Here is a 25,248-nt window from a genome sequence, read left to right on the forward strand (position 1 = left end):
AGGAGTTCGGGCCAGAGTTACCTTTACTTTGTTAGAGCAGTTAATGCAAGGTGGAACTGCACCCCAGTGTGGAAGCCCCTCAGAATGCTGTAAACTACTTCAAGGGCTGAATTCTCCTGTCACTCCAGGGCTTCAAAAAAGTCACATCTTGAGAAGTGCCTGATGCTGTTGGTTCTTCAGGGATGAATCTTGTCCAGGGCAATGTTTAAAGAAGGAGGGAGGAACAAGGAGAACCAGCAGACAGATATTGAGATGCACCAGAGTTTTTAATGTGAGTGACATTTGCAGTACACAGTGCAGGAAAAATACTAGAGCAGAAAGAACATATTTTAAGTTTTTCAAGAAGGATTGGGACCAATCACCAACCTCAATGGCTCTATTTCACACAAGATGTTCTTTTTTTTTTGCTACTGCAAATGTTGACAAACAAGTTCCCTTTGCAACCATTTTCAGTTATTTTTATTACCCGAGTTGGACGGAAGAGCGAGAAAGCAAAACAGAAGCAGAGGACTACGCCGCTTCTCAGTTAAACATTTGCCTGAGGGAAGGTCAAAGTGAAAGGCTACAGATAGGTATTGATGGAAAGAATAGATCAGACTGGGTCTAATTCTCCTTCACACCAAGGTCTCTTTTTCCCACTCTCAAGAGACTTAAAATCATAATAAATATAACTGATGCCTGTCTTAAGGCCCCTATTTCCTTTAAACTGTGAGGTTTGTGTAAACAACCTGCATGTAATTCAAAATGAGTCCACACATGAAAGCGAGAATCAGCACACGGGTGGGAAAGCCTTGGCAGAAAGAGTCCTAAAGCGTAACATTAGAAATGCAGCATGGCTGTCAGACCAAGGTGCTGAGCACACACAGCTCCCACTGAGTTCAACTGGAGCCCTGTATGCCCAGCACTTCTGAAAGCCATGCCCAAAAGATCAGGGGTGAATCTGTATCTGGCTGTTCATTTCCTGGTTCTTCCTTCTTCCATGGATGTTGCTGCTGGCTTTAGCATGGCCCACAGCTTCCACTGAGATACCTATGGCAAGATACCTTGGAACCACATAATCCACCATAACCATAACCACCCAGATAACTGCCTAATGCCCCATAGCCACATAATCTGTAACGGTGGCCGTAACCACCGTATCCCCCTAAACCGTACAATCCTCCATAACTGTCATAAACAGATAGCTAAGGGTTAATGTCTCCTTCACCTGGAAAGGAGTAACCTGAAACACTTGACCAGAGGACCAATCAGGAAACAAGACTTTTTCAAATCTGGGTGGAGGGAAGTTGTGTGTGAGTCCTTTATTCTTTATCTTGTATCTGTCCCTCTCGGCTATGAGAAGTGATTTTTCTGTCTCCTGCCTTTCTAATCTTCTGTTTCCCAGTTGTAAGTAGAAAAGATCAGATAGTGATTTATATGTTTTTTTTTGTATTTACATGTGTATAGTTGCTGGAGTGTTTTCAATTGTATTCTTTTTGAATAAGGCTGTGTATTCATATTTCTTTTAAGCAATTGACCCTGTATTTGTTACCTTAATACAGAGAGACCATTTTTATGTATTTTTTCTTTCTTTTTATATAAAGCTTTCTTTTTAAGACCTGTTGGAGTTTTTCTTTGGTGGGGAACTCCAGGGAATTTGTGGAAGGAAGAAGTCAGGGGGAAATCTGTGTGTGTTAGATTTACTAGCCTGACTTTGCATACTCTCTGGGTGAAGAGGGAAGTACTTCTGTTTCCAGGACTGAAAATAGAGAGGGTGGAATCCCTCTGTTTAGATTCACGGAGCTTGCTTCTGTGTATCTCTCCAGGAACCCAGGGAGGGAACACCTGGAAGGGAGAAGGGAAGGGAAATGGTTTATTCCCCTTTGTTGTGAGACTCAAGGAATTTGGGTCTTGGGGTCCCCAGGGAAGGTTTTTGGGGGGACCAGAGTGCCCCAAAACACACTAATTTTTTGGGTGGTGGTAGCTTTACCAGGTCCAAGCTGGTAACTAAGCTTGGAGGTTTTCATGCTAACCCCCATATTTTGGACGCTAAAGTCCCAATCTGGGAATAGGTTATGACAATAACGGCCTCCATAGCCATGCAATCCCCCCTAACCGAATGAGCCCCCAAAATTGGGTCCGACCACAGGTGCTCCTACAGCTTCCACTGCACTTTCCTGAGGGAAATGGCTGATAACAGGCCCTGGAAGGGTCACGACAACCGGTGAGGGTCTGATCACCACTTCGGAGTCAGGGCACTGCTGGACTGGGTCGGGCTACGCCACATTCTGGATAGCACAGGCTGGAGAAAGTCATTTTTCTGGGATGGAGGTAAACCTGAAACACACAACAGGGACTAGAGTAAAGAGAAGGTACAAGGGCTGGTGGAAGAAAGGTTTCAAAGCTCGATGCGGCCCATGAGAGAAAGGAAGAGTAGTTTAAGTCGCTGTGTTCATGAGCATGTCTTTGAAATATATTTTTAAAAATGTATTAGAAAATGAAGGTGCTGCTTGGTGTAAATCAGCACAGTTGCTTCAACTTCACAGAGGTTCAGGGCCTCATAATCAAAGATGGACTCCTCTGCTTCATTCCCTGAATATGGACCCCCACCCTTGGGGTATCTGTCACACTCTAAACAACATTCTGATTGTGGCAGGAGTGTTTTCTGCAACATGCCCTATGGCTGCGCAGCATTTATGTAAAATCTCATCCCACAGCCACTTCCTCTTTCCTCAAGAAGGGGCAATTTTCATCTCTCTTTGGCTTCTTGCTGAGGCTCATTGCTGGGCTCAGGCAGCTGCATTGTCTCACAAGACATTCTATTCCCGGCTTCTCATGGATGGAGTGAAAGTTTCTGATAGAGTACAGGCTTCAAGAATTACCTCAAACCCTTTCCATATATGAGCACTGCTTCCTTTCCCTCACTGCCATCTCTCCCCTTGATCCATGAGCAAATCTGCTCTAGGCAGCCCTTTGAGACGGCATTGGTGACCCAAGTCCAGTTGTAGATCAGGTTTTACTCACCATACAATGATACTGACCCGAGAGCATAGGGCCATCACAAAGGCCCCTGCTCCACTTAAATCCCCGCTAAGACCTAGTTATAAGTTCACTGTGGGACTAAAATTGTCTACAGAGGTTGTACTATCCCCCCTGCCAAAGAGTGAATTTCAAATTCAAGGTCCTGACAGGAAATATGCTGGAGGCAATGGAATGATGCCCATTGACTTCAAAGGAAATTGGGTCAACCTGTTGGGAAAGGAGGTGGAGAGAATGCAGAAAATGGCTCCCTCCTTACTGGCCAGTTTAGAATGAACTGCCCAGTGCCCATAAGCACGACGAGCATGAATTGAAGGATCAAACTGAATTCCCTTTATGATAGCCAGTTGTGCTACTGATGCCGCTCAGAATCACCTTGACATTCATTATAATTGCAGCACCAATAAAGTCAGTGGAATGACACGAGAAATGCAGTTGATTCATATCATTTAAGGATGAAAGAAAGATGAAGAGTGCAACGTTTATGTCACAACCTCTGAGGCTGAGATTATCCCAACAATCACCAATGCTGAGGAAAACAGCTCCATCCAAAGGAGGATTTTGCAAGGCAATCAAGTTTGTTTGGTAACCAATTAGGACCTACCTGACATAACCTTAGTCCCAGATTTGGACCTTAGCGTCCAAAATATGGGGGTTAGCATGAAAACCTCCAAGCTTAGTTACCTGCTTGGACCTGGTACCTGCTGCCACCACCCAAAAAATTAGAGTGTTTTGGGGCACTCTGGTCCCTCTGAGAAACCTTCCCTGGGGACCCCAAGACCCAAATCCCTTGAGTCTCACAACCAAGGGAAATAATCCTTTTTCCCTTCCCCCCTCCAGGTGCTCCTGGAGAGATACACCGACACAAGCTCTGTGAAACTACACAGAGGGACTCCCCCTCTCCGTTCCCAATCCTGGAAACAAAAAGTACTTTCCTATTCCCCCAGAGGGAATGCAAAATCAGGCTAGCGATCCAACACACAAATCTCCCCTTGATTTCTTCCTCCCACCAATTCCCTGGTGAGTACAGACTCAATTTCCCTGAAGTAAAGAAAAACTCCAACAGGTCTTAAAAGAAAGCTTTATATAAAAAGAAAGAAAAATAAGTACAAATGTTCTCTCTGTATTAAGATGATACAACACAGGGTCAATTGCTTAAAAGAATATTGAATAAACAGCCTTATTCAAAAAGAATACAAATCAAAGCACTCCAGCACTTATATTCATGCAAATACCAAAGAAAAGAAACCATAGAACTTACTATCTGATCTCTTTGTCCTTACACTTAGAAACAGAAAATAAGAAAGTAGAGCTACTTCTCCAAAGCTCAGAGAAAGCAGGCAGCCAGAAAACAAAGACTCAGACACACAATTCCCTCCAAAAATCCGGTTTCCTGATTGGTCCTCTGGTCAGGTGCTTCAGGTGAAAGAGACATTAACCCTTAGCTATCTGTTTATGACACGCCCCCCAAATTGCAGACAGTGGGGAAGCTCACTGGCGGCGATTTCCTTCTAGAACTTGAAAATAAACAGATTACTACAACACATGCACCTTTACATATACTACTAAGTATATAACTAATAGACTTTTACATTTTAAGAACACTTTTTAACTACTGAATTTTGGGAAACTCTCACGGGAGAGTGCATTAGCTACTTTGTTAGAAGCTTCTGTGATGTGTTGAATTTTAAAATCAAAATTTTGGAGAGCCAAACTTCAACGAAGAAGTTTTTTGTTGTTTCCCTTGGCAGTATGAAGCCACTTTAGTGCAGCATGGTCAGTTTGTAGTTGGAACCGCCGTCCCCAAACATATGGGCGTAGCTTTTCCAGGGCGTACACAATGGCATAGCATTCCTTTTTACTGACTGACCAGTGACTTTCCCTCTCAGACAGTTTCTTGCTGAGAAACACGACAGGATGGAAGTTGTGATCTGTTGCTTCCTGCATGAGCACTGCTCCTATACCACGCTCAGATGCATCGGTGGTTACTAGGAATGGCTTGTTAAAATCCGGGGCCCTGAGCACAGGGTCAGACATGAGCGTTGCCTTAAGTTGGGTAAAAACCTTTTGACACTTATTAGTTCACTTAACTGCATTTGGCTGGGTCTTTTTGGTCAGGTCGGTCAGTGGGGCAGTGATTTGGCTGTAGTGGGGTACAAATCGCCTGTAGTATCCGGCCAAGCCTAAGAAGGATTGGACCTGCTTCTTGGACCGTGGGACAGGCCACTTTTGGATAGCATCCACCTTGGCCTGTAGGGGGTTTATGGTTCCTTGACCCACCTGGTGCCCCAGGTAAGTCACTCTGTTTTGGCCTATTTGACACTTTTTGGCCTTAACAGTTAGTCCTGCCTGCCTGATGCGCTCAAAGACCTTTTCCAGGTGTAGTAGGTGTTCGGGCCAGGAGTCTGAAAAAATGGCCACATCATCGAGGTAGGCAACTGCAAATTCTTCCAGTCCAGCTAGTAGACCATCTACCAGCCTCTGGAAGGTGGCGGGTGCATTTCGAAGGCCGAAAGGAAGGACATTGAATTCATACACCCCCGCATGGGTGACGAATGCTGACCTCTCCTTGGCAGGTTCATCTAGCGGTACTTGCCAGTACCCCTTGGTTAAGTCTATTGTAGAGATGAACTGGGCACGTCCCAACTTTTCCAATAGCTCATCGGTACGTGGCATTGGATAGTTGTCCGGACGAGTTACAGCATTTAGCTTACGGTAGTCCACGCAAAAGCGTATTTCCCCATCTGGTTTGGGTACCAGAACCACTGGAGATGCCCATGCACTGGTAGATGGGCGGATTATACCCATCTGTAGCATGTTCTGGATCTCCCGTTCTATAGCAGCTTGGGCATGAGGAGACACTCGGTAGGGTGGGGTTCTGATTGGGTGAGCATTACCTGTATCAATGGAGTGGTATGCCCGTTCAGTCCGTCCTGGGGTGGCTGAGAACAATGGGGCGAAGCTAGTGCACAGCTCCTTGATTTGTTGCCGCTGCAGACGTTCCAGGGTGGTTGAGAGGTTCACCTCTTCCACGCCACCGTCTTTTTTCCCGTCGTAGTAGACACCGTCAGGCCACTCAGCATCATCTCCCTGGACTGTAAACTGACAAACCTGTAAATCTCTGGAATAGAAAGGCTTGAGAGAATTAACATGGTACACTTTAGGCTTTAGTGAGGAATTGGGAAATGCTATGAGGTAGTTTACAGCTCCCAGGCGCTCTTGGACCGTGAATGGCCCTTCCCATGATGCTTCCATCTTATGGGCCTGTTGCGCCTTCAAGACCATAACCTGGTCTCCTACCTTGAAGGACCGATCTCTGGCATGTCTGTCATACCAGGCCTTTTGCTCTTTCTGAGCATCCTTTAGATTCTCTCTAGCAAGGGCTAAAGAGTGTCGGAGGGTGCTTTGTAGGTTGCTTACAAAGTCCAGAATGTTAGTTCCTGGAGAAGGCGTAAACCCCTCCCATTGCTGCTTTACCAACTGTAATGGCCCCTTAACCTCGTGACCATACACAAGTTCAAATGGTGAAAACCCTAAACTGGGATGTGGTACAGCCCTGTAGGCAAACAGCAACTGCTGCAACACTAGGTCCCAATTATTGGAGAATTCGTTGATGAATTTACGTATCATGGCCCCCAAAGTTCCATTGAACCTTTCCACCAGGCCATTGGTTTGATGGTGGTACGGGGTGGCAACCAAGTGATTCACCCCATGAGTTTCCCACAGTTTTTCCATGGTCCCTGCCAGGAAATTAGACCCTGAATCTGTAAGGATGTCGCAGGGCCAACCTACCCTGGCAAAGATGTCTGTTAAGGCCAGGCACACAGTGTTAGCCCTGGTGTTGCCTAGAGCTACTGCTTCTGGCCATCGGGTAGCAAAGTCCACTAAAGTCAGTACGTACTGCTTTCCTCTGGGCGTCTTTTTTGGGAAAGGGCCCAGAATATCCACAGCTGCTTGCTGAAATGGGACCTCAATTATGGGGAGTGGCTGGAGAGGGGCCTTGACCTGGTCTTGAGGCTTTCCCACTCTTTGGCATACCTCACAAGACCGGACATACTTGGCAACATCCTTGCCCATCCCCTCCCAGTGGAAGGACTTCCCCAACCGGTCCTTGGTTCTGTTCACCCCAGCATGGCCACTGGGATGATCATGGGCTAAGCTTAAGAGCTTCTCCCGGTACTTAGTTGGAACCACCAACTGTTTTTGCGGCTGCCATTCTTCCCGGTGTCCACCAGAAAGAATTTCCTTGTATAAAAGTCCTTGGTCTATAACAAACCGGGATCGATTAGAAGAGCTGAGAGGCGGTGGGGTGCTCCGTGCCGCTGCCCAAGCTTTCTGAAGGCTGTCATCCGCTTCCTGCTCAGCCTGGAACTGTTCCCTTGAGGCTGGGGTCACCAGTTCTTCCTCAGACTGTGGACTTGGGCTTGGTCCCTCTGGAAGCGATGTAGGTGATGGGGTTGTTTCCGTTGCTGGTGAACCGCTCTCCGCTGGTGCACCTGAGGGTATTTCAGGCTCTGGCTGAGCCTTTTGGGTATGGCTGTCTGTTGCTTCTGCCAGTTTTGGCTCGCTGGCGCCCTCTGGCGTTGAGTTTGAAGATGTAGTTGCACTTGCTGGTGCTGGTTGTTGTTCCAGTTCCGGGCCTGGGACTGGAGATGCTGTGGCTGTTTCAGTGGTAGGCATGGAATCCGGGTCCACTACCTCTGTCTGGGTCTCTGGTAACACAGACGGGGCCTCTGTGGACGGTTCAGGAACAGGAATGGGTCTGGAAGCTTGCCTGGTTTGGCTACGTGTAACCATTCCCACTCTCTTGGCCCGCCTCACCTGGTTGGCCAAGTCTTCCCCCAGTAGCATGGGGATAGGATAATTGTCATAGACTGCAAAAGTCCACATTCCTGACCAGCCTTTGTACTGGACAGGCAGTTGAGCTGTAGGCAAGTCTACAGCTTGTGACATGAAGGGGTAAATTGTAACTTTGGCCTTTGGGTTGATGAATTTGGGGTCAACGAAGGATTGGTGGATAGCTGACACTTGTGCCCCCGTGTCTCTTCACGCAGTAACCTTCTTTCCGCCCACTCTCAAATTTTCCCTTCGCTCCAAGGGTATTTGAGAGGCATCTGGGCCAGGGGATCTTTGGTGTGATGGTGGTGTAATGAATTGCACTCGCATGGTGTTCTTGGGACACTTGGCCTTGATATGTCCCAGTTCATTACACTTAAAGCATCTTCCATCTGATGGGTCACTGGGCCGAGGTGAGTTACTGGAGACTGGTGAGGTTGAAGGGTAGGGTATCTGTGGCTTTACTTGGGTGGTATGTGGGGTCTTTGGCTGTCCTCGGTTGTAGGGTTTATGGTCTGTGTGCCCCCTGGGGTAATCGTTCCCCTTGACAGTAGCTTTCTTGCTTTCTGCTAGTTCCATCCATTTGGCTCCAATCTCCCCCGCCTCAGCGATATTCTTGGGGTTTCCATCTTGTATGTACCGTGTGATGTCTTCAGGAACACCATCCAAGAACTGCTCCATTTGTATGAGGAGGTGCAGTTCTTCCAAGGTTTGAATGTTGTTTCCTGTTAGCCAGGCCTCATAGTTTTTTGCAATGTAGTAGGCGTGTTTGGGAAATGACACCTTTGGTTTCCACTTTTGGGTTCTGAAGCGCCGACGGGCATGATCTGGGGTTATCCCCATCCTGTATCTGGCCTTGGTTAGAAAAAGTTTATAGTCATTCATTTGGTGCTTAGGCATTTCAGCTGCCACCTCTGCTAAAGGTCCACTGAGCTGTGACCTCAATTCTACCATGTACTGGTCTTCGGGAATGCTGTACCCAAGACAGGCTCTTTCAAAATTTTCCAAGAAGGCCTCGGTGTCATCACCTGCCTTGTAGGTGGGAAATTTCCTGGGCTGTGGAGCAATATTTGGCGCCGGGTTGTTAGGGTTGGCTGGCACAGGCAGCCCAGCTTTTGCCAACTCCAGTTCATGTTTTCTCTGTTTTTCCTTCTCTTCATTCTCTTTTTGTTGTTTTTCCATTTCTCGGTGGTGGGCCGCCTCTTCTTCTTCTTGCTTTCTTCTGTGGGCCAACTCTTCTTCTGCTTGTTTCCTTCGGTAGGCCACCTCTTCTTCTTCTAGTTTTCTTTTGTGTGCTGCCTCTTTGGCTGCCTCTTTGGCTGCCTGTTCTCTTTGGTAGGCTGCCTCTTTGATCTGTTCTTCTCTTTCTTTCATCTCCATCTCTTTTTGTTTTATTTCCAGTTGTTGCCTGTGTTCAGCTTTTTTGATTTGTTCTTCGGCGCCAATTTTTGCCTTAGAAGTCATGGTTCCTGTTTTCTTGTGTTGGGGTGCCCTCCGGTGTTTATCTTCTGAACTGCAGGTTCTCTGTTGCCTCCTGAAGGCTGCCTAGCAACAGTGCCTTTAGCTAATTTTCCTTTTCTCTCTCTAGCTAATGTTCAATGAAGGGAAACCAGAAAAACCACTTTATTTGCATGCCTATAAGTGCTGGTACTTGCCTCCTAATGGGAGGGCTATTGCATGACAAAAGACCCTTAACATGCAAGCCACAAACTGCGAGAGAGAGCAGAAAAAAAAAATTCTCTCTGGTTCCCTTTTAAAACCAACTGTTTCTCTCTGCTAAAAAGCCCTTAGCAGAGAAAAGAAAAATATAATATTCCTACTGGCTTCTGGATTCTATCTATATCCCACCGCTGCCACCATGACATAACCTTAGTCCCAGATTTGGACCTTAGCGTCCAAAATATGGGGGTTAGCATGAAAACCTCCAAGCTTAGTTACCTGCTTGGACCTGGTACCTGCTGCCACCACCCAAAAAATTAGAGTGTTTTGGGGCACTCTGGTCCCTCTGAGAAACCTTCCCTGGGGACCCCAAGACCCAAATCCCTTGAGTCTCACAACCAAGGGAAATAATCCTTTTTCCCTTCCCCCCTCCAGGTGCTCCTGGAGAGATACACCGACACAAGCTCTGTGAAACTACACAGAGGGACTCCCCCTCTCCGTTCCCAATCCTGGAAACAAAAAGTACTTTCCTATTCCCCCAGAGGGAATGCAAAATCAGGCTAGCGATCCAACACACAAATCTCCCCTTGATTTCTTCCTCCCACCAATTCCCTGGTGAGTACAGACTCAATTTCCCTGAAGTAAAGAAAAACTCCAACAGGTCTTAAAAGAAAGCTTTATATAAAAAGAAAGAAAAATAAGTACAAATGTTCTCTCTGTATTAAGATGATACAACACAGGGTCAATTGCTTAAAAGAATATTGAATAAACAGCCTTATTCAAAAAGAATACAAATCAAAGCACTCCAGCACTTATATTCATGCAAATACCAAAGAAAAGAAACCATAGAACTTACTATCTGATCTCTTTGTCCTTACACTTAGAAACAGAAAATAAGAAAGTAGAGCTACTTCTCCAAAGCTCAGAGAAAGCAGGCAGCCAGAAAACAAAGACTCAGACACACAATTCCCTCCACCCAAAGTTGAAAAAATCCGGTTTCCTGATTGGTCCTCTGGTCAGGTGCTTCAGGTGAAAGAGACATTAACCCTTAGCTATCTGTTTATGACACTACCCCACAAACAGCATCTCAGATCCTCCAGGCAGTCCTAGGAACTGTATAAAAGCGCTCATGACTCACACCTTTTCTAAACACTTCTCCAGAGTTCATCTCCATAGTGAACTTGGTAAATCCAATTCAGCTCAATCACTTTTGAATTCTGGAGATGTGACAGTAGGGGCTCTTTTCATTTAAGATGGAATCTTGCATGTCCTCGCTGTGATATTTATTAGGGATGAGGATGTTCTCCCATAAATATCTTGTGTAGTGATTCAGTTACTGGAGCTGGTGGATTCATGATTTGGAACTAATAGGGGTCTTTTAGGAGCAATCTATCCAATTAGGAAACATATTTTCTATTAACTGGAACTAGATTTAGGGCATTGAAATCTTTTCAGTAACTTTAGAAAGTCATTTAGACATTTCTTACTTAGCTGGATTAGGAAGAAACTTTCCCAGGTTAGTCCAGAAAGGGCTAATTCAGTGGTCTTTTATTTTCACCTGAAGTAGCTGTTACTTCTCACTATTGGAGGCAGGAGAATGGATGAAGTTGACAAGTGATGTAATTTTATATTGATAATATTTTTATGCATTCAAAACTACATTCAAATGAAAATGAAACATCCCCAGATTGTGTGGCTTTAAGTTATGACTTTATTAACAGTATGGCATGAGAGGTTGGCCTCCATTTTGTCTAAAGTGATTGCAGGACTCAGTGCAGAGATGTCTAATTCCAACAACAATCTATGAATATTCTAAGAAGAAAACCATTTCCACGTGTGAAACACCAGCGAGTGTTTGTGAGGTGCTTTGAACTCTTTGAGTTTGGAGTACACTGAAGAACTTCCAGCCTTAATACGCTTACTCTCTGTGGTTGATAGGCCTGGAAAAAGAGGCATGTTGAGGTGAAGGTCACAAATGGGGGTCAGTTGCAGAAAAAAACACAGCTCAATCCTTTTGACTCCTCCTACCACGGGCTGAGCTCCAGGGTGATCCCTGTTACACCGTGTTACAAGACAAGGTTAGTAATATGTCTGGTTAAAATATAGTTGCATCCTTGGATTTAAGCATCAACAATAAAAAGCTGGCTAATGTTGTGATCGACTCTCACTGTCCTTACATGTGAATATAATACTTCTCCAAAGGAAATACGTGTCTGTCAATTTCTATCTTTCTTTCTATAGCCTCTTCCTACACCTCTTGTCCACTCGCACTAAACTTCCCTCCCAACTGGTCTCTCTCAATGGCTTTGTCTGAAAAACAACAATGAGAATAAATGTCATTATTTTTTTCCTGGATATCTGAGATTCTGTGTCCATGTTAGACATTTCTGATATAGAATATTGCTGGGATCATGGTAATCTCTTCCTTAATTTAGGATTTAATGTCTGCTTGTAAACCAGTGCAGTCTGATATCCCAGTGTAGTTCTTTGATTTTTCAAAGCTTGAAAGTCAACAAAACTTGCTGATGAATAAACAGAAAACTTTACTTTTCTCCAAAGAAATCACTAAGGACAAGCGCCTCAGCAGGGGAAAAGAGAGATCAGGTCCACTGACTTCCATGGAGCAACACTCAATTACACCAATTGAGAAGAAGAACTTTTCATGGGTATTTCTGCTCAGAAGAACATAGGAATTGCTAGACTGGATGACATCACTTGTCAACTTCATCCATTCTCCTGCCTCCAATAGTGAGTGCGGTATGTAACAAAAAAATCAATGTGTGCAAGTTGCGCTTTCACGATAAAGGGATTGCACTACAGTGCTTCTATGAGGTGAATCGAAAAATACTATTTCTTTTTTCATTTTTAGAGTGCAAATACAAATCAAAATTAATTATATAAAGTCAGCACTGTACACTTTGGACTCTGTTTTCTTAGTGAAATCAATCTATAGGAAAATGTAGAAAAACATCCAAAATATTTAATAAATTTTACTTTGTATTCTATTGCTTAACAGTGCGATTAAAATTGTGATTAATCATGCTTAATTTTTTAAATTGCAATTAATTTTTGTTTAGTTAATCGAGTGAGTCAACTGTGATTAATCAACAGTCCTAATACCTATTTTAAAGTTGAAGGGTAGATGCTGAACTAGTGTAAAGGAGGATAGTTCCATCAACTTCAAATTGAAGAAAGGTGCTTTACCCAACCTTGTTTGGAGTGTATCTTTCTGAGCATACTCTGCACCTGCACCCGTAGCTGCTAATATCTAATATACAGTGAAATCAATGGGAAACATCAGGTATTGCATCACCATCCATGAGTAGCCACGAGAACTGGGTCTTTTGAGAAACTTCAGCTAATAAAGAAAAGGCAGAAGCAGAAGACTTGCAGAGTTAAGGAGAACTTCTTCAACAGTCAGATTTCTGTGGGATGAGACTGGATTAAGTCTGATCAGCCTAGGGCATCCTGCAAGCCCCTTCTCCGACAAAGTTTTTCAGCCAGAATTAGAATCTTTTTAAAGTGTAAAATTGACCCTCACCAGGATTTCTTCTAACCTGAACACCAGAAAATGCCTCCCCTCAATTGTAGGGCACAGAATATCGCTGGTCTATGGAGCTGTAATGATGTACACTAGCTCAGCATCCTTTCGTCAGTGAAGGCAGATGCAGCATCCAGTCACTGGGGCGAGCCCTTGGGGAGGTGCCCCACTCCCACCCAGCCACAGCATGGGGAGCCTGGGACTCCACAGGTGGCCAGTGAGTTCCCAACCCACGTCCCCAGGGCAGGCTCTCGCTGAAATGGTCTGTGAGGCAGGAACAGAGAGTCAGGTTTGTCAGTAACCATCCAAAAAAATATTGTGAGAACCCTTGAATCCTAATCCATAATTTGGGGGCATCTAATCAAAGGGAAAAAATCTACTATTAAAATAATGCAGCCCTAGAATCATAGAATATCAGAGTTGGAAGGGACCCCAGGAGGTCATGTACTCCAACCCACCTACTCAAAGCAGGAGCAATTCCCAACTAAATCATCCCAGCCAGGGCTTTGTCAAGCCTGACCTTAAAAACCTCTAAGAAAGGAGATTCCACCACCTCCCTAAGGAACCCATTCCAGTGCTTCACCACTCTCTGAGTGAAAAAGTTTTTCCTAATATCCAATCTAAACCTCCCCCACTGCAACTTGAGACCATTACTCCTTGTTCTGTCATCAGGTACCACTGAGAACAGTCTAGATCCATCCTCTTTGGAACCCCCTTTCAGATAGTTGAAAGCAGCTATCAAATCCCCCCTCATGTGCTCCTGCTACTCATTTTTGTTGCCCTCCGCTGGACTCTTTCCAATTTTTCCATATCCTTCTTGTAGTGTAGGGCCCAAAACTGGACACAGTACTCCAGATGAGGCCTCACCAGTGTCAAATAGAGGGGAGTGATCACATCCCTCGATCTGCTGGCAATGCCCCTACTTATACAGCCCAAAATGCCATTAGTCTTCTTGGCAACAAGGGCACACTGTTGACTCATATCCAGCTTCTCATCCACTGTAACCCCTAAGTCCTTTTCTGCAGAACTGCTTCCTAGCCATTCGGTCTCTAGTCTGTAACAGTGAATGGGATTCTTCCATCCTAAGTGCAGGACTCTGCACTTGTCCTTGTTGAACCTCATCAGGTTTCTTTTGGCCCAGTCCTCTACTTTGTCTAGGTCTCTCTGTATTCTATCCCTACCCTCCAGCGTATCTATCACTCCTCCAAAGTTTAGTGTCATCTGCAAACTTGCTGAGAGTGCAATCCACGCAATCCTCCAGATCATTAATGAAGATATTGAACAAAATTGGCCTCAGGACTGACTCTTGGGGTACTCCACTTGAAACCGGCTGCCAACTAGACATAGAGCCATTGATCACTACCTGTTGAGCCTGACGATCTAGCCAACTTTCTACCCACCTTATAGTCCAATCACCCAGTCCATACTTCTTTAATTTGCTGGCAAGAATACTGTGAGAGACCGTATCAAAAGCTTTGCTAAAGACAAGGAATAACACATCCATTGCTTTCCCCTCATCCACAGACCGAGTTATCTCCTCACATAACACAGATATCTTTAATGAGCCTGTGCACACAGACAACTTCAATGAGCCTCAAGTGCTTTGAAGTCCTTTGATTTGAGGAAGCCTCCGATTGGCAAGCATAATATCACTAAGAGATCTGGTTTATGTTGAGGTGAACAGGTACATTGACTTGAAGGTTACATGGGAGCAAGTGGTAGAGTCAGCAAAAAAACCAATCATAGTGATTACTCACCCCATATTCACCACTTCTCCTGAGCTGCATTGGACAGTTCCCATTCAAGGCACCCAAATATCCGACTGCAGCATGAGTGAAATCAGTAGAATGATCTCAGGAATGTAGCTGGCTCGTAACTGCAGGATATAATGTACATGTAGGGCTGGATTTAGGGGCAGATGACCCAGGTGGCCACCTTGGGTGCCGGGTTAGGGAGGTGCTGGGCTTGGGGTGTTGTTTTTGTTGTTATCAGCAGAAAGGAAAGTAGAATGTTTGAAGTAAAATGTTTCAGGTATTCCGAATGTGGATTCATTTTCACTAACCTCCTCAGAACTATGTTTTCCTCAAACCTTCTACAATCTTGTCAGCCAGGCCCTCATGGGTGTATAAGGGGTGGGGTCTTGCTAGTCAGGCAGTGAGCTATAAGAACGAAGCAAAGTGAGAGCCCAGTTGCGATACTGTCAACCTTTTTTTATTGTGTAATTGTGAAAATGTACTTGTGTTTTAAGAGGTGAAGAGTGTAAGTAGTGACTAATAGAGGCCATATTTAACTAGACGCATGTGGTATCTATCGAACCCTTCTCTACGCAACAATATAAAAAAATACCATTACTTCTTTTGCCATACCTAACCTGTAATATTTGATGACTTTCTAAGATTGCAGAACATAGACCTTTGCTCTCCCTAATACTCACTGTTTTCCTTCAGAGAAAATAAAAGATGCCCCCGAAGAAGCCTTCAGGTGCTCAGTAGAGGAAGCAAAAAGCTCAGTTACAATCTAGTCTGCAGAAAGGGGCAAATTTGATGGGAAAATATCTGAAACAAAACAGCATAGACTGGACATTAGCCATCTTCCCAGTGCAGAAGAAATCAAAGAGCAAAGCATAAATGAGGAAAGTCTTATTACTAAGGAATGAGCAGATCTAGCTGAAGATAAGGAATGCAAATGTGAGGAAAGTGACGGAGAATCATCCAGTTTTCCTGGCAGAATAAAGGAGAGTGATGATAATTATCAGTGGTTCGCAGTCATGTTGGAAGGGCATAATGAGTGGGGTCCTGCAGGGATGAGTTCTGTATCCGGTTCTGTTCAATATCTTCAGCAATGATTTAGATAATGGTATAGAGAGTACACTTACAAAGTTTGTGGATGATACTAACCTAGTAGAGGCTGCAAGAATTTTGGAGGATAGGATTAAAATTCAAAATGATCTAGACAAATTGGAGAAATGGTCTGAAGTAAATAGGATGAAATTCAATAAGGACAAATGTAATGTGCTTCATTTATCAAATCAATGATTCAGATCCTGGTTTATCATCAGCGATCCTAATCTCTAGTGATATTGATCATACAGTTTTGAAGGGCCCTGGCAAAATGGAGGATATGTTTCCAGTAAACGGGCAGATCACAGAGCAAAAGAATACTCACCAATGGTGAGAAACCAACTTGGCCTGGGCTAGTTACTCAAAATGAACTGACAGTGTCTTCCGCTTTTGTTGCAAAATAGTTGACAAGAATGCCAAATCTCTGCTTGAGCTTTTCAGATACAATTACTGGCATAACTTAGCTGATGTTCTGAAGCAACATGAAAAGTCACCCGGCCATGTTATGGCCTACTCCAAACGGATGGAGGTAAAGTCCAGGCCCAAGCTGAACAAATGCATAGACACAGAAAACCAGTACATTATTAATGTAGAAACCCAGCACTGGAGGAATGTGCTCAAGTGTCTGATCTCAACTACCCTCTTCCTTGAAAAGAATAATTTGGCTTGCCAGAGCTCATCGGGTAAGTTGTTCGATGAACATAAGAACATAAGAACGGGCCTTACCCGGTCAGACCAAAGGTCCATCTAGCCCAGTATCCTGTCTACCGACAGTGGCCAATGCCAGGTGCCCCAGAGGGAGTGAACCTAACAGACAATGATCAAGTGATCTCTCTCCTGCCATCCATCTCCACACTCTGACAAACAGAGGCTAGGGACACCATTCCTTACCCATCCTGGCTAATAGCCATTTATGGACTTAACCTCCATGAATGTAACCAGTTCTCTTTTAAACGCTGTTATAGTCCTCGCCTTCCCAACCTCCTCAGGCAAGGAGTTCCACAAGTGGACTGTGCACTGCGTGAAGAAGAACTTCCTTTTATTTGTTTTAAACCTGCTGCCTATTAATTTCATTTGGTGACCCCTAGTTCTTGTATTATAGGAATAAGTAAATAACTTTTCCTTATCCACTTTCTCCACATCACTCATGATTTTAAATACCTCTATCATATACCCCCTTAGTCTCCACTTTTCCAAGCTGAAGAGTCCTAGTCTCTTTAATCTTTCCTCTTGTGGGACCCTCTCCAAACCCCTAATCATTTTAGTTGCCCTTTTCTGAACCTTTTCTAATGCCAGGATATCTTTTTTGAGGTGAGGAGACCACATCTGTACACAGTATTTGAGATGTGGGCATACCATGGATTTATAGAAGGGCAATAATATATTCTCAGTCTTATTCTCTAAAAGTAATTTCCTTGATGTGGTAGAGTTCTGTAGAAAATAAGGCAATGTGTGACCAGCTAAGTTGTTTAGTTCATAGAAAAATTATGGACCATTACTGCAGGAGAACAATTCAAAACAAATCGATTGACCTTATGGCAAGGAAGGTGCTTGCTAACATTGATACGACTCTGCAAAGTGAAGTACTATGCCGTAATAATGGACTGGACTCTCAACATTAGTCACAGTGAAAAGATGTCATTTACTGTAAGGACGAGGAAGAGAGCTGTGTCCAAGTAAAGGAACATTGAGACGGGTTCGGTGACGGAGACCCCCTTGGGACTGTCACCTGATGTGCTGAGACTACCTCTGAGCCCATTTTCCCTGCCAGCTTGGGAATTCCAGTACCCTGTCTTGCTGAGCCAGGCACACAAGCCTGCTGCAAAACAGACCCAGGGTCTGAACCACGTCCCCAAAGCTGTGGACTTAACTGAAAACCGCTTAGGAAGTGCTCCTGTCTCCAGCAGCCAGCAGCCAGCTTCCAATGGGATCCAAACCCCAAATAAATCTCTTTTACTCTGTGTAAACTTATCCAGGGTAAACTCATAAATTGTCCGCCCTCTATAACACTGGTAGAGAGATACGCACAGCTGTTTGCTCCCCCAGCTAGTAATCATTGTTTCTGGTTTAAAACTGATTTTATTAAGCATAAAAAGTAGGATTTAAGTGATTCCAAGTAATAACAGACAGGACTAAGTAAGTTACCAAGCAAAAGTAAAACAAAAGATGCAAGTCTAAGCCTAATACATTAAGAAACTGAGTACAAGTAAATTTCACCCTCAGAGATGTTCCAATCAGCTTCTTTCACAGGCCAGAATCCAACATGAGGTGCAAAAGTTGGCAAACCAGATCACTGATTTCAGTGGTTTAGCACAATATCCCATTCCCAGTAAACGTTGTAAGAAAGACAATAAAAACTCAGTTGATGGACATCATGACCACCACTACTTTGATGAGATGCTGTCTTGATTTCGTTGTGGCCTACAGAGACAACAGATTTGAAGAGGTCCTCACTGTTGCCAAAGAAATGGCAGAAAACTTAGGAGCTGAACAGTCTTCGAGGAAATTCGTATTCATTGGAAGAAGAGAGTTTGGTTATGAATGCAGAGACGAGGTGATGGGAAGCTCAAAGAAAACTTCAAGAGGGAGTTTTCTTTGCTCCCTCGTCAAGACTGCTCAAGTGTTCATCAAAGAAAGGTTCAGACAAATGAAGCACAGCAAAAAGACCTGGGGCTTTTTGTATGATCTTAATAAGCTACCAACAGACACAAAAAGACTCTTGATCAATTGTACAGATCATCAGTGAATGCTGACGCATGGGGAATATTCTGACCTCAATGATAAAGACCTGTGTGTCGAATTGGACAACATCCATGACATTTTGCCACATGGGAAGCACTCTCCAATCCAACTTCTCTAGTTCAATCATGATGAAGAGCTGAAGGACACTTTTCCTAATGTGTGGACAGCTTTGAGGATTCTGCTCACACTGCCAGTCACAATGGCTAGGGATGAGTGCAGTTTTTCCAAGCTCCAGCTCATTAAAACATATCTTCAATCGATGATGGCCGATAAGAGACTAACATTGCTTGCTCTTTATCACTTGAAAATGCCATTGGCCAGCGTTTGGATCTCTCTGACGCTGTGCTACAGTTTGCAAGAGCAAAGGTGAGAAAAGCGACCTTCTGAACTAAAGGACTAGGGTAACATTCTAAGGCTGTCACCTGCAGTAATACTATTTAATACTGGTCTAGCCAGTGTTGGTGCACAGTTCAATTGCTGGATGTTAGTACAGTTCAGTTATACTTAAAATTAAAAAAAAAATCTATAAGCTTAGAGAAAGTGACTTTCTTTATTTGCTTATATATGGCATGAATAAATATAGATTTACAGATCATAGCATGCAAATACATAGTCTTATGTGACAGGGAAAAATCATGCATACAAATCATACAGCAAGGTCATGAAATGGGCTACAAATGGTGTTCAAAAGTTTAAAAATTGGAGGAGGGAGCAGCGAAGGTGCTCCTCACCCGGGGCACCATTTGGTCTAGGGCCGGTCCTGCGTGTACATTACACCACGTAGAGTTAGGAACAAATTAGGCCTATCAAACATTTTAAAAGTTAATGGAGCTTAATCACACTGTAAAACAATAATAGAGTACCATTTATTTAAATATTTGTGTATGTTTACTATATTTTCATATATATTTATTTCAATTACAACATCGAACACAAAGTGTACAATGCCCACTTTATATTATTATTTTTGAATACAAATATTTGCACTGTAAAAAAGAAACAAAACAAATAGTATTTCTCAGTTCGCCTAATACAAGTGCCATAGTGCAATCTCTTTATCATGAAACTTGAATTTACAGAGGTAGAATAATGCACAAAAAATAACTGCATTCAAAAATAAAGCCATGTAAAACTTTAGAGCCTACAAGTCCACTCAGTCCTACTTCTAGTTCTGCCAATTGCTCAGATAAACAAGGTCATTTACATTTGCAGGAGATAACGCTGCCCGCTCCTTGTTTACAATATCACCTGAAAGTGAAAACAGGCATTCACATGGCATTGTTGTAGCCGGCATTGCAAGATAAAGAGATTCCACTATAGCACTTGTATGAGGTGAATTGAAAAATACTATTTCTTTTGTTTTCCATTCTTACAGTGCAAATATATGTGATCAAAAATAATATTGTATACTGTGATGTCATAGAAATCAATATATTTGAATTGTAGAAAAACATCAAAAATATGTAATAAATTTCAATTCTTATTCTACTGTTTAACAGTACTATTAAAACGGCAATTTTTTTATCACGATTATTTTTTTCAGATTATCTCGTGAGTTAACAGTAATTAATCAACAACCCTAGAAAAAATTAATCATCAAAAACAAAGAGAAAAAAATTGTATCAATTGATGGTGTTATCAAAGATTTGTTTCTAGCTAATTAGGCCCTCAGGAAAATAGTTTTGATAGCTTTTATAATCATTCACTCACACAAACATTCACACAGGTTCTGCAATGATTGCTATAGTTACCAGCCTAGAGGATGCTCGTGGCAGAGTACTGGCCAGGTAGCCTGCTCACGAGGGTGGAGCCGAGTCCTTGCCAGATGTGCCTCTGATGCTCCTGGAGGATGGTTGCAGAACCAGACTCAAAGAGCTCAGTGCCCTGGTCTTGTTCTTATAGGTCTTTGCCCCAATGTATGTCTATGGAAGTTGCTTCATCATGCTGAATTCGTGAATCCTCCCTGCATTATCTTCAGCCCGTTGATGGTTGTGAGTCTTAGGTTTCAGCTGGTACTAGTTTCTGATCAATTATCTACCTGTCACAAACACTCACTCCCATGCACTCAGCATTCTTACATCCAGATTTAATAGGTATGATTTAATTCTTCTCTCCCTCTTTTTATTGCTAAAAGATTTACAAGGCATAACAGCATTCTTATCAGTTATTTGCATATTCAATCCGTCTACAGGCCTTAGATAATTGGTATTTTGTCCTTGGGCTTCTTACAAAGATTCATTCAACAAATTTCAGCAGAGAACAGAGAGAAATTCAAGTATCTAAGACAGACATTTCTTTTAACAACTATATTCTACTTTTATTCTTTTATATTTTAACTAGATCCAACAAAATTCCATGTTTCCTCCATAAAAAAACAATTCATTGTTCTTCTGCTTTCTTCTAAAGCAGCTGGTGAATGACATTCATTGAGACAGGATATTGCATTAGGTGGGCCATTCTTCTCTTCTAGCATGGCAACTGCTACCTTCTTATGCACAAGAGTAATGTTAGGTGCAGATCTTTGTCAATCTGAATGATGCTAGGTGATCTCCTATCCATGAATACGGATCGTTTCTGCCTTTTAAATTACTAACAGAATCTGCATAATGGAGAAGTTTTTCAACTTTTTCTTTTATTGTGTTTTGCTTTAGTTGAGACTGACCAGAGTGAAATAAGTAATTAAAAATGGTGGCAGACAGACTTGATTGTCAAACTCTGCAACAGCAATAAAAAAGTAAGAGAACTGTGTGAGAAATACATCAGTTTGGAGCTGGTGATAGCACACGGCCTTTCTTGAAACCATGGAAATCTAGTTTTGCTATTCTGCTCTCTTTCTTTATTCTTTATTTTGACAATTTTTAACTCCCCTTTATTCCAAATTCAAATATATACTACCTCATAGTACTGGTCTTCTAATTTAATTGCTCTTCCATTCGTTATCTTTTCCTATCACCAAAGGCTTCCACATCGTTTGGCCAAAAATGTCCTCCAGGTTTGGATACCTCCAGTGTTCGCGCACAACTCAGGAAACCTTGTAGCCTGTTATAAATAAATGTTGAGCATGAACTGCTCTGGTTTCCTTCAGTGGGACTTTTGAGTACTCAGCACTTCAGAAAAATGGGCTTTTATATAAAATCAAAGGCTCCTTTGGAAAGAGGTTGGCTTAGCTCCATCCGGAAGTGAGATCATTGGACGTTTGTCTTATTTAGCCCAGGTGCAATTCCCTTAGGTCTGAATTCTTGTGTGAAATGCTCTCCCTGGAATTCAAAGGATGAGATTTCCTAGCCATTCCACTTTAAAGAAAAGAAAAGGCGTGTTTGCAACATACTTGTGAAATCAACTTTTGGTCGTGTCATTTGAGCAAAGAGTGGAGATTGCTGCTAACCAGTTGATGAACACATCAGGGCAAAGAATGAGAGGAAGATTAATTTCATTGAGTTATATTGGTGCAATGAAATCAAAAAAATCTCAATATGAGGCTGATCTATTTCTGCCCCATTGTCCTACAGCTCCACCATTGCAAAGTAAGTTCAAAGCTCATGTCAAGACCCTCACTCAGTTGAATTTAATCTCCGCCTTCACCGACACACAGTAGATTGCCCTAAAAGACGGCTTTCCAGATGGATGCTACATGCTCCATGTCACTGGACATCAGAGGAGAAAAGAAGAATGTTCTGGAAAAAGAGGAATTATTCAGAGACGGCTGCTGACTCCATAATTACGTTTATGCAGAGTCTCTGTTGGAGAATTTATTATCCAAAATGCTCTCAAATGACATGCCAGAGATACATTGGTTTTTACATTTACCCTTAGTGTCTGGAAGAGCGGTGATGATGGAAATGGGGTTTCATTTGGTACGAGGGCTCCTAATAGGGTTGTCAACTCTCCAGTAACAAAAACCCAAACACTGTTGCCCTACCCCTGCCCCAATGCCCCATCCCCCAATTCACTCCTTCCCTGAAGCTGTACCCCGCTCACACCATCCTCCCTCCTTCTATGACTTGCTTTCCTTTTCCGTCACTCACTTTGATGGGGCTGAGCTTGGGAGTTGGGGTACTGGAGCAGATGCAGGCTCTGTTGCGGCCGAGGGGATGGAAGCGTGGGAAGGGACTAAACCTGGGGCAGGGGGCTGGAGTGCAGTAGGGATGCGAGGTACAAGCACTGGAAGGGAATTTGTGTGCAGGATGGCGCTCCAGACTGTGTGTGGGGGGTGTTCCATGCAGGAGGGGGTTTTGGACTGGAGCAGGGGCGCAGGGGGGATAATGGGTGTGGGCTCCGACTGGCCTTACCTCAGGCAGTTCCCGGTAGGTGGCACAGTGAATCTAAGGCAGGCTCCCTGCCTGCCCGTGGCCCTGCGCCACTCCAGGAAGCATCCAGCATATTCCGGCAGCCCTCGGGGAAGGAACAGGGTGCTCTGCGCGCTGCCCCCACCCTCAGCACTGACTCTGCTCCTCCCATTGGTGGGGAACTGCTTTAGATCTGAGCTATATATTGGCCTGGCTACGTGGCTGATCTCTTAGGATAAGCAGAACCTTCTATACGGTGAAATTGGTTTTTAATAGCCAGTCATCATAAACCGTTGGGGTGTGAAATAAGGGCTGGAGACTGCATTTTTGAGTTCTTGTTAACCACTGTGATGAGACAGAAATTTACTTTTTTACTAGCTTGGTATCTAACGTCAGAATAACCACCAGCATGAGGTGAGTCTGCCATATCCCTCAGCAGTTTGTCCTGAATCTGATATTCTCAGCTGTGACCCACTGAGGCCAGGTGACACTTACAAAAACCTGGGTCACTGTCCTTCAATGCTTCACCCAGATGCTCACCATGAACCATATGATTAGTCTTCTTGATACCAAAGGAAAAGCTTACATTCTTGAAGTGAAAATCGGTCTAGGTATTTCCAGGAAAAGACTCTGTGCTAAAATAGGTAATGCAAGGAGGAACTGCACCCTGGTACCCAGGGCCTGCAGAAAGCTATTAGCCACTCCAAGGGGCGGATTCTCCCATCATTCCAGATCTTTGAAAATTGCAACTGGAGAAATGTCCGGTGCTGCCGGTTCCACAGGGAGGAATTTTGCAATTTTTAAGCAAAGAGGGAGGAACAAGGAGAACCAGAAGACCGATATTATGATGCAGCAGAGCTTTTAATGCAAATGTAATTGGCAGTACACAGTTACAGGAAGTAATATTACAGAGCAGAAAGAATGTATTTCCAGTGTTTCAAGAAGGGCCATGACCGATCGCAGGCCTCAGTGGGTGTATTTCAGACAAGATGTTCTGTTTGCATTGGTGCAGCTGCAGAGGTTGACAAACAAGTCCCCTTTACAACCACTTTAAGGTCCTTGTTTTACCCAAGTTGGTGAGAAATGAGACAAAACAAAATAAGAACAGAGAATTATGCAACTTCTCCCTGTATGTCGGCCACAGAGAAGGTCAAAATGAGGTGCTAAAGATACGTGGTGATGGAAAGGATAGAACATGTGGGGCCTAATTCTCCTTCACACCAAGGTCTCTTTTTCCTTTCTAAAGGGACTTAAACTAACAATATATGTAAGTGATATCTATCTTAAGACTCCCTTTATACGGTGGGGTTAGTGTAAACAGCCTGCGTGTAATTCATGTTGAGAAAGCCTTGGCAGAAAGAGTCCTAAAGCGTAACATTAGAAATGCAGCATGGCTGTCAGCCCAAGGTGCTGAGCACACACAGCTCCCACCGAGTTCAACTGGAGCCCTGTTTGCCCAGGACTTCTGAAAGCTATGCCCAAAAGATCGGGGTGAATCTGTATCTGGCAGTTCATTTCCTGGTTCTTCCTTCTTCCACGGATGTTGCTGCTGGGTTTAGCATGGCCCACAGTATCCACCAAGATACCTACAGCCATATCCCCCATATCCCCATAATCCCCCGTAACCATAAAGACCTGGGTAACCGCCGTATCCCCCATGGCCCAATAATCCCCCGTAACCGTAATGGCCACTGTAACCATATAACCCCCCTAAACTCCATAGTCGTACGATCCCCCCCAACTGAATGAGCCTCCAAAACTGGATGCGACCGCAGGTGCTCCTACAGCTCCCACTCCACTGTGTTGAGGGAAATTGCTGAGAATTGGTCCAGGGAGGGTCACGACAACCGGTGAGGGTCTGATCACCACTTCAGAGTCAGAGCACTGCCTAACGCATGGCTCGTTGCAGGGGCCAGTAACTGGACTGGGTCGGGCCACCCCACATTCTGGATAGCACAGGCTGGAGAAAGTCATCTTTCTGGGATGGAGGTAAACCTGAAATGCACAACAGGGACTAGAGTCAAAAGAAGGTACAAGTGCCGGTCAAAGACTTCAGCTTATGTCTTCAATAGTGAGGAGTAACAGCTGGTTCAGAATAAAGTAGGAGAGCACTGAACTGGCCCTTTCTCTACTAACCTAGGGAAATGTATTCATAATTCAGATAAGTGAAATATGGTTAAGTGACTTTCTCAAGTTACTGAATAGATTGAAATGCCCTAATTCTTTTTCCGGTTAATAGGAAATATGTTTCCCATGAATCCACTAGTGCCTGAAACTAAATACCTACACAAGGTAATTATGGAAGAACATCCTGATCCCTCATAAA

The 25,248-nt window shown here is 43.7% G+C and overlaps 1 protein-coding gene across 1 annotated transcript; it reads right to left on the reverse strand.

Annotated features, from left to right (window-relative positions):
- Positions 1-858: 858 nt before the first annotated feature.
- Positions 859-24,905, reverse strand: LOC127032842 (claw keratin-like). Its single transcript, XM_050920447.1, has 3 exons — positions 24,652-24,905; positions 24,509-24,613; positions 859-1,167 (listed from the first exon to the last, which is right to left on the reverse strand). Exons 1-3 carry the CDS (start codon positions 24,894-24,896, stop codon positions 999-1,001), a joined length of 519 nt encoding a protein of 172 aa, XP_050776404.1. The 5' UTR covers positions 24,897-24,905; the 3' UTR covers positions 859-998.
- Positions 24,906-25,248: the final 343 nt, after the last annotated feature.

Source organism: Gopherus flavomarginatus, chromosome 1, assembly GCF_025201925.1.
Source record: "Gopherus flavomarginatus isolate rGopFla2 chromosome 1, rGopFla2.mat.asm, whole genome shotgun sequence".
NCBI classification, from domain to species: Eukaryota; Metazoa; Chordata; order Testudines; family Testudinidae; genus Gopherus; species Gopherus flavomarginatus.